Source organism: Dermochelys coriacea, chromosome 20 (assembly GCF_009764565.3).
Source record: "Dermochelys coriacea isolate rDerCor1 chromosome 20, rDerCor1.pri.v4, whole genome shotgun sequence".
In the NCBI taxonomy this organism is placed as follows: domain Eukaryota; kingdom Metazoa; phylum Chordata; order Testudines; family Dermochelyidae; genus Dermochelys; species Dermochelys coriacea.
Window position 1 is genome coordinate 3294764 of NC_050087.2, and position 11236 is coordinate 3305999.

The 11236-nt window shown below is 57.3% G+C and overlaps 1 protein-coding gene across 2 annotated transcripts; it reads right to left on the reverse strand.

The window, feature by feature from the left end:
* Positions 1-438: 438 nt before the first annotated feature.
* On the reverse strand, positions 439-11002 carry STAC3 (SH3 and cysteine rich domain 3). Of its 2 annotated transcripts, XM_043506543.1 has the most exons (11): positions 10937-11002; positions 9789-10047; positions 9102-9199; positions 8618-8693; positions 8433-8527; positions 7607-7673; positions 7327-7376; positions 3166-3257; positions 2136-2187; positions 1519-1656; positions 439-1030 (listed from the first exon to the last, which is right to left on the reverse strand). In XM_043506543.1, exons 1-11 carry the CDS (start codon positions 11000-11002, stop codon positions 932-934), a joined length of 1092 nt encoding a protein of 363 aa, XP_043362478.1. In that variant the 3' UTR covers positions 439-931. The 2 variants fall into 2 exon arrangements, with proteins under 2 accessions (XP_043362478.1, XP_043362477.1); XM_043506542.1 differs by lacking the exon at positions 10937-11002 and having other exon boundaries at positions 9789-10167.
* Between the last annotated feature and the right edge of the window lie 234 nt (positions 11003-11236).

Sequence of the window (11236 nt, forward strand, 5' to 3'; positions counted from 1 at the left end):
GAGTGCCCCCTGCTGGCTGCACAGCTGCATCACCTCCCCCATGCCTTGGTGCCAGAGGATGCCAGGGCACAGAGAGGGAGGGGGCTTAAGCCAGCAAACCTTCCTCCCCCCACGCACGTGCACGCCATTCCCAACCCACCGTGGCTCAAACCAACCCCTGCCCCCAGGCAGTGCCCCTTGCAAACCTCCGAGCCACCAGGCCAACTCACCTGCATTGCCCCCACCCCTGCATCTCCAACCAAGCCCCAGCCCAGCAGCCCCTTCCCCAGAGTGCAGCCCCGACACCCCCACGCCCTGGGGCCCCAGAGAGAACGAACTGGGAGGGGTAACATGGGTATATTGACAACGCGTAGCAAGATCGCAAACCCCCAGCAACAGCCGGGGTAACCCCCTCCCCTTCCCCTTCCCCCACTCCCACCACACACACACACACACACACCCCGGGGAAGAGAGAAACCTCAAGGTACCCCAGCCCTAAGTGCAAACACACACACACCCGCCTCTGGCCGTCGGTGAGCGTGGCAGGAGAGAAATGTCCTAGGGGAGCTCCTGTCTGCCCCCCTTGGCCTCACCACCCCGCTTCCATCCTCTGGAGAGAGCAAACAAGGGATCTGCTGCTTGCCCCAGCCCGCCACGTGTCCCGGGCCAAGAGGGCTGATGGGTCCCGGCCGGCCCCTCATGCGTGTTCTGGGCCAAGGCGGCTGATGGATCATGGCCAAGCTGCCACTCCAGCACCAATATCCCCGCTGAGGATCCACTCCCTGCAGCGACGCGGGGCATTTATCCCAGGAGAGGGGCTCCATCAGCAGCTGCCCCCAGGAGCTGTCTCTAAGGAAATGCCCCCTGGGGGCCATGTTCGGGCATGAGGCGCGGCTCCAGGCCCGGCCCACTCGCCCCTTGGCTGAAGACCGCTGCCGGCGCCGGCCCGGGCTCAGATCTCCTCCAGGAAGTCGACGGGGAAGAGCCCCACCTTGCGACCGGTGTAGACCTTGACATACCCGTTCACTTCCTCCCCCTTCTGCACCACGATCTGGGGGGAAGGAAGGAGGGTGCCCCGGAGGGGGGGGCAGGTTAGATGCCACTAGGAACCAGATACAGAGCAGGCTGCCCGTGGGGCAGTGGTGGGGCTGGGGTCGGAGATGCAGTGGGGGCACATGGATGCAGAGCAGGAGAGACAGAGGGAGCATGGGGGCAGAGACGTAGGGCTGGGCATCCAGGCAGGTGGAGGGGAACGGGCAGAAAGGCAGTGAGGACCACTGGGGAATGGAAGGGGGAGGGATGGATCGGGGTGCAGGACTGGGCCTCATGCAGTGCGTGGGTGTAGGGCTGGGCTCCCCTGCCCTGGGAGGGGAGAACATGGAGGCATCAGGAATTCAGGGCCAGGCACCCATGCCGTGAGCTGCTGGTGCCAGATGTGGATGGCATGTTTCTTGGCTGTGCAGCAGAAGGACTGGGGGTGGTGGTGGAGGGTGTCGGGGAGGGGTGATGCCCCCAGTGGGGACCTGGCTCTGTGCTCACCTGATCCTTCTTCAGTGTGATCTGCCCGATCTCCTTGTTACCCACGAAGGACCTGGTGACCTTGTGAACCCGTTCGCCCGCCCGCACCCGGACGATGAAGTTCGGGGGGAAGTAGCCAATTTTCTCACTGATCTTCCCCTGCAAGGAGTAACACCGGGGTGGGGTGGGGGGTCATTGGGAGCAGCCCAGCCTGCAAGGACACCACCCTTCCCCCAACACGCCGGGCCTGAAACAGTGCAAGCTACGGGTTGGGACTGCGGGGTGTGGACATTAGCAAAGCTGTTTGCATGGGGGAGCCCAGGGCTGGACTAGCAGGGGCTGCAGGTCGGGAGTGAGGGGCACCAGCAGGACTGGGTTGGGGGCTGGGCTGGGCTAGCAGGAGGCTAGGGATCAGGAGTGAGGGGCCTCAGCAGGGCTGGGAGGTGAACCCAGGGCTGGGCTAGCGGGGGCTGCAAGTCGGGATTGGGGAGAAGCTCTAGGCAGCCCCTCACCCTCATGAGTGCTGAAGATCCACCAGCTTTAAGCTCTAATCCCCCAGGTGCTGCCCCCCATCGTGTGCCCCACTGCTGCCGAGACCCCAGAGCCCTCCCCAGCTGACTGGGAAGACTCCTCCTTACCCGCCACCATTCCTCGTTGGAGTCATCCACCACCGTGATCTTCTCCCCCGGTCTGCAACGGAAGGGACTTGGGTTAAGCACTGTGGGGCACGGCCCATTCTTGGCACCGTGCAGTCCTGGGATCTCTGACACCAGCCCCGGCGAGAATGCCACGGCACTGGGGCAGCCAGCTGGGTGGGGCAGCCTCTCCCCAGCCCCACAGATGCCTCAACCACTGGCTGCTGCATTCCCTCCTCTGTGGCCCGTGCTGGGCCCCCGGAGATCAAGGATCAATCCCCCACTCAGCCAGACTCCCTGTATGACCTTGAGCGAACCTGGGGAAATCCCCCTTCCCCTTTGTGTCTGGACTATGAGCTCAGGGCACAGTCTGTCTGCAGCGCCCGGCACAGGGGGCCCTGATCTCAGGCAGGGCAGGGTCTGTCTGTGCAGCACTCGGCACTATGGGGCCCTGATCTCAGTGGGGGCAGGGTCTGTCTGTGCAGCGCCCAGCACTATGGGGCCCTGATCTCAGTGGGGGCAGGGTCTGTCTGAGCAGCGCCCAACACTATGGGGCCCTGATTTCAGTGGGGACAGGGTCTCTCTGCAGTGTCCGGCACCAGGGGGCCCTGATCTCAGCTGTGGTTCTCCTGGCTGAAAGCAGTGCGGCCATGGCAGCTTTTGAAAGCTCCAGCTCCCGGAGTCCTGTGACGAGGGGAGATCTCGTCTGAAAAAGGGAGGCCATTTCTCGCCGTGGCCCAGGCAGGCGTGAGGATGGGATCCGAGCGTGTGCGAACGGCTCAGTAGCTGATGGCACAGAACGACCCCCACCCCTGGCATTTCTTCGTCTATCTGAACCCAGCGGTGTTTGGAAGCCGGGCTCACAAGTTCTGCGCCTGGGGAGTGGCTGAACTGCATAACGTGGACGCCAACCGGTGGAGACAAACCCCGCAACCGACGCGCCTCCAAGGACAATTTCATCCCTTGGGGGCTAGTGCCACATACCAGGCCCCAGGCGCTCATCACACACAGCCCCTCGGCCCCCCAAACTCACTGGAAATCCAGGTCATCCTTCTCCAGGGCTTTGAAGCGATAAAGCGCCACGAAGTAATGAGTCTGCAGGAAGCCAGGCTGGGGCTTCTTGTTCTGCGGGGACCGGGAGAATGGGGTCAGAGCAGCAGCAAGTGGGGCAGGGACCATGGGCACCATCTGGCTGCCAGGCCCTGAGCGCTCTCAGCAGGAACTGCCCTGCCCTGGCTGCGCCCTGCGGCCTCTTCCCACCCCACAGCTTGGCTGCAGCTGGGCCCCGCCCATGGGGGAAGATGAGAGGGGACTTGTCACAGTAGGTGCGCTGTGACCGGAGTGGTGTGGGAGCTGGGTACAGGAGAGGGGTACCCAGGAAGGAAATCGAGGCTCAGGTGATCTTTAGTGGGATTCTGCCTGTTCCTAGAGAAGGGCAACAAAGGTGTGACAAGATTATGACTGTCAACAGATGGCTTAGGCAGTGGTGCTATAAGGAGGGCTTTGGGATGTATGGCCACTGGGAGGCATTCATGGACAGAGGACAGTTCTCTCGGGATGGACTTCATCTGAGTAGGGAAGGAAATAGACTTCTAGGATGGAGGCTGGCACAACTGATAAAGAGAGCTTTAAACTAGGAATTAGGGGGAGATGGTTGGGAGATGTCCAGGTAATCTCCACGCCAGATTTTAGCATTGAGAGGGAAGAAGATGAAGTAAGAAAGGATACATCCGTGGATAGGAGAATGTATATAAGGAGCGAGGGCGGTGTGGATACTAATCTAATAGGTTATGCTGGCTGTAGAATGACTGTGCCTAATAGGGTACAAAATGTGAGCGAGACCAAACAGCAAAAATTAAGATGTTTGTACACCAATGCGAGGAGCCTAGGTAACAAAATGGAGGAATTAGAGCTACTGGTGCAGGAAGTGAAACTAGATATTATAGGGATAACAGAAACATGGTGGAATAGTAGTCATGACTGGACTACAGGTATTGAAGGGTATGTGCTGTTTAGGAAAGACAGAAATAAAGGTAAAGGTGGTGGAGTAGCATTGTATATCGATGAGGTAGAATGTAAAGAAATAAGATATGCAATGGATAAGACAGAGTCCATCTGGGCAAAAATTACATTGGGGAAGATAACTAGTAAAGCCTCTCCTATGATAGTGCTTGGGGTGTGCTATAGACCTCCGGGATCTAAATTGGATATGGATAGAGCCCTTTTTAATGTTTTTAATAAAGTAAATACTAATGGAAACTGCGTGATCATGGGAGACTTTAACTTCCCAGATATAGACTGGAGGACCAGTGCTAGTAATAATAATAGGGCTCAGATTTTTCTAGATGCGATAGCTGATGGATTCCTTCATCAAGTAGTTGCTGAACCGACTAGAGGGGATGCCATTTTAGATTTAATTTTGGTGAATAGCGAGGACCTCATAGAAGAAATGGTTGTAGGGGACAATCTTGGCTCAAGTGATCATGAGCTAATTCAGTTCAAACTAAATGGAAGGATTAACAAAAATAAATCTGCAACTAGGGTTTGAGATTTCAAAAGGACTGACTTTCAAAAATTAAGGAAATTAGTTAGGGAAGTGGATTGGACTGAAGAACTTATGGATCTAAAGGTAGAGGAGGACTGGGATTACTTTAAATCAAAGCTGCAGAAGCTATCGGAAGCCTGTATCCCAAGAAAGGGGAAAAAATTCATAGGCAGGAGTTGTAGACCAAGCTGGATGAGCAAGCATCTTAGAGAGGTGATTAAGAAGAAGCAGAAAGCATATAGGGAGTGGAAGATGGGAGGGATCAGCAAGGAAAGCTACCTTATTGAGGTCAGAACATGTAGGGATAAAGTGAGACAGGCTAAAAGTCGAGTCGGACCTTGCAAAGGGAATTAAAACCAATAGTAAAAGGTTCTATAACCATATAAATAAGAAGAAAACTAAGAAGGAAGAAGTGGGGCCACTAAACACTGAAGATGGAGTAGAGGTTAAGGATAATCTAGGCATGGCCCAATATCTAAACAAATACTTTGCCTAGGTCTTTAATAAGGCTAAAGAGGATCTTAGGAATAATGGTAGCATGACAAATGGGAATGAGGATATGGAGGTAGATATTACCATATCTGAGGTAGAAGCAAAACTCAAACAGCTTAATGGGACTAAATCAGGGGGGGCCCAGATAATCTTCATCCAAGAATATTAAAGGAATTGGCACCTGAAATTGCAAGCCCATTAGCAAGAATTTTTAATGAATCTGTAAACTCAGGAGTTGTACCGAATGATTGGAGAATTGCTAATATAGTTCCTATTTTTAAGAAAGGGAAAAAAAGTAATCCGGGTAACTACAGGCCAGTTAGTTTGACATCTGTAGTATGCAAGGTCCTGGAAAAAAATTTTGAAGGAGAAATTAGTTAAGGACATTGAAGTCAATGGTAAATGGGACAAAATACAACATGGTTTTACAAAAGGTAGGTCGTGCCAAACCAACCTGATCTCCTTCTTTGAGAAAGTAACAGATTTTTTAGACAAAGGAAATGCAATGGATCTAATTTACCTAGATTTCAGTAAGGCGTTTGATACTGTGCCACATGGGGAATTATTAGTTAAATTGGAAAAGATGGGGATCAATATGAACATCAAAAGGTGGATAAGGAATTGGTTAAAAGGGAGACTACAATGGGTCCTACTGAAAGGCGAACTGTCAGGCTGAAGGGAGGTTACCAGTGGAGTTCCTCAGGGATCAGTTTTGGGACCAATCTTATTTAATCTTTTTATTACTGACCTTGGCACAAAAAGTGGGAGTGTGCTAATAAAGTTTGCAGACTATACAAATCTGGGAGGTATTGCCAATTCAGAGAAGGATCGGGATATTATACAGGAGGATCTGGATGACCTTGTAAACTGGAGTAATAGTAATAGGATGAAATTTAATAGTGAGAAGTGTAAGGTTATGCATTTAGGGATTAATAACAAGAATTTTAGTTATAAGCTGGGGACGCATCAATTAGAAGTAACGGAAGAGGAGAAGGACCTTGGAGTCATAGGATGACTATGAGCTGCCAATGTGATATGGCTGTGAAAAAAGCTAATGCAGTTTTGGGATGCATCAGGAGAGCTATTTCCAGTAGGGATAAGGAGGTTTTAGTACCATTATACAAGGCACTGGTGAGACCTCACCTGGAATACTGTGCGCAGTTCTGCCCTCCCATGTTTAAAAAGGATGAATTCAAACTGGAGCAGGTACAGAGAAGGGCTACTAGGATGATCCGAGGAATGGAAAACTTGTCTTATGAAAGGAGACATAAGGAGCTTGGCTTGTTTAGCCTAACTAAAAGAAGGTTGAGGGGAGATATGATTGCTCTCTATAAATATATCAGAGGGATAAATACAGGAGAGGGAGAGAAATTATTTAAGCTCAGCACCAATGTGGACACAAGAACAAATGGGTATAAACTGGCCACCAGGAAGTTTAGACTTGAAATTAGACGAAGGTTTCTAACCATCAGAGGAGTGAAGTTTTGGAATAGCCTTCCAAGGGAAGCAGTGGGGGCAAAAGATCTATCTGGTTTTAAGATTCTACTCGATAAGTTTATGGAGGAGATGGTATGATGGGATAATGGGATTTTGGTAAGTAATTGATCTTTAAATATTCAGGGTAAATAGGCCTAATCCCCTGAGATGGGATATTAGATGGATGGGATCTGAGTTACTATAGAAAATTCTTTCCTGGGTATCTGGCTGGTGAATCTTGCCCATATGCTCAGGGTTTAGCTGATTGCCATATTTGGGGTTGGGAAGGAATTTTCCTCCAGGGCAGATTGGAGAGGCCCTGGAGGTTTTTCGCCTTCCTCTGTAGCATGGGGCATGGTTGACTTGAGGGAGGCTTCTCTGCTCCTTGAAGTCTTTGAACCATGATTTAAGGACTTCAATAGCTCAGACATGGGTGGGGTTTTTCATAGGAGTGGGTGGGTGAGATTCTGTGGCCTGCGCTGTGCAGGAGGTTGGACTAGATGATCAGAATGGTCCCTTCTGACCTTAGTATCTATGAATCTATGAACCTTGTCAGGGGGCTGTGATCCCAGGGGGAGGGGGTGCAGAGGGTACAGAAAGGGGATACCTTCTCAGGTGCTGTGACCCCAGGAATAGGGGGCAGGGGCAGTGAGGTGCAAGGGGGGGTCCAGGAGGGGGTACCTTGTCGTCGGGGGTACTTTTCTCTGCCTTCTTGTCCCCTTCTGGGTTGCCTGGAAGCACAGGAAGGAAGAGGAGAAATGGGGCGGTTCAGTTTAATTTACCAAGTTAACAGATAGGACCCCCGCAAGCACCCAGGGCCCAGACTGTGGGCAACACCCCACAAACTCCAGCCTGCTGCTGAGACCCCAGGGCAGGTGCAGGTGTGGCAGGAAAACACCTGCCTGGCATCATGGGGCACAGAGCTGGGCAGGCCCCAGCCAGACTCCCCCCCAGCTCGCACCTGCCTCGAGTTTGCCCACTTCGTGCTTCCCAAGCTCCGACTCCTCGTCCATCATGGCGGCCAAGGGCTGGAAGAGAGAAGGGGAAGCAGGTTAGAGAGGGGGCGCTGGCCAGGCCCCTCGGGAACGTGGGTGGCAGGGAGCGGGGGGCTGGGCAGGACCCTGGGGATTGGGGTGCTGGGGCTGGGCTGGGTCCCAGGAGACTGTGAGGGGCAGGGAACAGGGATCTGGGCAGGACACTGGGGATTGTGGGTAGCAGGGAACGGGGCGGACTGTGGGGCTGGGCAAGGCCCTGGCAGACTGTGCGGGGCAGGTAACAGGGGGACTGGGCTGGGCCCCACTGAGTTGTGAGTAACAGGGAATGGGGCACTGGGGCTGGGCAGGGTCCTGGTGGATTGTGGGGGGCAGATACGGGGCGCTGGGGTCGGGCTGGGCCCCATTGGGTTGTGGGTAACAGGGAATGGGGCACTGGGGCTGGGCAGGGTCCTGGTAGATTGTGGGGGTCAGGGAATGGTGCGCTGGGGCTTAGCGGGAGCCCGGGAACACCATGCTGTGTGTGGTTGCCGGGACGCCAGTGGCTGCCATAACATTTGGGGTGCAGATCCTCACCTCCTGGCCCGTGGACAGGTCCCCGAGACGCAGCAGGGAGATTCTGGTCCCTCATCAGAGCGCCCCATGCCAGGACAGCCTGGCATCGCCCCCAGACTGCGCCAGACGTTCCACCCCTGCCCCCGTGGCTCCCCACTTCCTCCCCCCACCAGCGCCCACCCTGGGGACCCCCTTCCCCCACCAGCGTGGCCCCCCGGGACCTCTGTCCCTCCAGCTCACTTTCTTATTGTCCTGCGCTTTCTTCCGCTCCTTGTTGGCCATGACGACGCCCGTCCGGAGGGTCTCGAACACGGGGTCGCTGCGATTGGCTGCCGCTGAGTCAGACACCACAAGGGGGCAGTGAGTTCCAGGGTGGGGGTGGAGGTTGTTCCACTTATGGGGCGGGGGGGGTGTCTGGTACTTACAGAGAAGCTCCCTGACGCAGGCGTATTGCTGGTTACTGTAGAGGGGGGAGCTGTACGCCCGGCGGAACCCGGGGGGCTGGGAGCGAGAGAGAGAACGGGGGAGTTACCGGGGCAGGACAGATGCCTGCATAGCCAGGACTCCTGGGTTCTAGACCAGCTCGGGGGGGGTGGGGGGGAGGGGAGTGTCTAGTGGTTAGAGCAGGGGCCGGGAGCCACAACTCCTGGGTTCTATCCCTGGCTGTTGGAGGGGTGGGGCAATGGGTTAGAGCAGAGGAGTGGATACTGGGAGCCAGGACTCCTGGGTTCTACCCGAGTTTTGGGAAGGAAGTGGGGTCTGGTGGTTAGAGCGGGACAGGGCTGGGAACCAGGACTCCTGGGTACTACCCCAGCTCTACCCTCTAAACCTGTGGGACCTCAGTGAGTCATTTCCCCGCCCTGTGCCTCAGTTTCCCCACTGGTGCAAAGGGGGCTGGGCCAAACTCACGATCTTCCCGAAGCAGCGCTGCATCTCCACGTATGACTGGCAGTGCTGGTGGATGCTGGTTTTGCAGTTCTTGCATCTCAGGCCAAACTTGTTGTTCACTGGGAGGCGGTGGGGGGGGCAAAGCCAAGTCGATTAAACGTCCCAGCCATGGAACAGGAGTGGGGGGCGGGGGGCTGGATAGGGACACCCCCAGCAGGGATCAGGGCTAGCACAGGGGCAGTGGGTTTCCCCCCCACCCCCCCGTGACTGGCTTCACAGAGCCCTGGGAACGGATGTCTCCTTGGGGAGGGGGCAGCCATCAGGCCCCTTCAGCCACCATGTGCCCCACTGAGCCGGGCAGCAGGGGCCACATTACTGTCGCCCAGGACTGGCCAAAGTGCCATGGGGGGGGGCGGAGTCCCAGTGTGCTTCCTCTGTGTGGGTCGCTGCCCCCCCCCGTATGGTGTGTCCCCCCACCCCGTGTCCCCTGCCTCCTTGGGCCAGAGCCCCCCACCCACTCCTCATCCATGCCCCCTCCCTCCTCCTTGCCTGTGCCCCCCTCTCCAGCCATGTCCCCCTCCTGCACCTAGCGCCCCCTGCCCCAGCCATGCCCCCCACCCCCATCCCCCCAGCCATGTCCTATCCCCCCCGGCCTCCCTGACCCCTCCCTCTAGGGCTAACCAGACACCCCCCCTGTCCCCCACTCACGGACAATCATACGGGCACAGACATCACAGAACTTGGGCTTTTTGAAGTACTGATCCTTGAACTTGTGGGGCTTGTCATTGATGGGCTTCTGGGGCTCGGGGGGCGGCTCAGGCTCCTCCTCTTCTTCCTCCTCCTCCTCCTCCTCGTAGAAGTAGTAGAGGGGCCCCCCCGTGGGGCTGAGCAGCTCCCCGTTGGGCTGCGGTTCTGCTGGTGGCTCCTCCTTGGGCCTCCGCAGAAACAGCTGCTTCAGCCCCCGGAGCTGGGGTGCCGGGGGAGAGACACTGGGCACCCCGGAGACACTGACGCCCCTCCCCGGGGGAAACTGGGGCATGGGAGGGAAACGGGGGCTTGCCCCAGGGTCCCACGGGGAGTCAGTGGCAGAGCCAGGATAGAACCCAGGAGTCCTGCCCCCCACTCGGTCCACACACCCCCCACCCCCAGCAGGGCACCTGGCCTGGGGTTCCCCCATCCCGGCATGGAGCCCCGAATCCGGGCTCATGCCCCACGGGCCGGGCGAGGTTGCCCTGATGGTGGGTTGGTGGCGAGGCTGCTGCCCCGGATGGATGCAGCAGGAGCCCAGACGGTGCCCTGGCTCCAGAGGGAATGGCCGGGGGCAGCCGGGGGGCTGGCGACGCCCCCTCATCTCCTTTGCACACCCCCAGCTGCTGTGGGTGCCAGAGCTGTCTCCTCTGCTGCCTACGACTGCCCCCTGCACCCACAGCTCGCGCTGCCCCCCTTGCTAGGCCCCTCACTCTCTGGGGCCTGCTGCGCCGGGGGGGCAGCGTTGGCAGAGGACCCCCAGCCCCCCTCCCTGCAGGAGCGTGTGCAGGGCGCCCGTTGCACTGGTGTAACTGGCTGGGCGTGTCTGCCGCGGAGACCTGGGCACGGGGAGGTGGGGGGCACACTGGCGTCAGGCCACGTCCCCACCGACACCCCCAACTCATGACATCCCCGGGACTTGGGGGGGGTCCCAGCTGCTGGGACACTGGGACCCGCATCCCCTCGACTGGCAGCCTGGCAGGCGGCGGGGCCGGAGGCAGGATGGGCCCTGGAAAGGAGTCCCTCCACCCCCAAGAGGGTCAGGGAGCGCTGGCGGGGAGAAACCTCTCAGCCCCCCACCCTGAGCCCAATCCCCTGGCAGCACTTACCCTGCTCGCTGGCTTCCCCCCTGGCGCGGGCGAGGCTGGCGGTGCCAGCGCCTCCTTCTCAGTCATGCTGCAAGGGGGAGCAGAGGCATCACGGGGCCCCGGGGGCTCCCCTGGCAACACCCGCTAACCCGCAGCCAATTGACAGTGCCACGGGATGAGCCAGCTCGGTGCCCGTCTCTGCCCTACAGCAGCGCCTGCTGGGACATCCATGGGCACAGAGGAGGCTCATGCTCCTGCCCATGGTGCCAGACGAACGACCTGCCCGGGGGTTTACACAGCACCAGTCGGCACCTGCTTCTC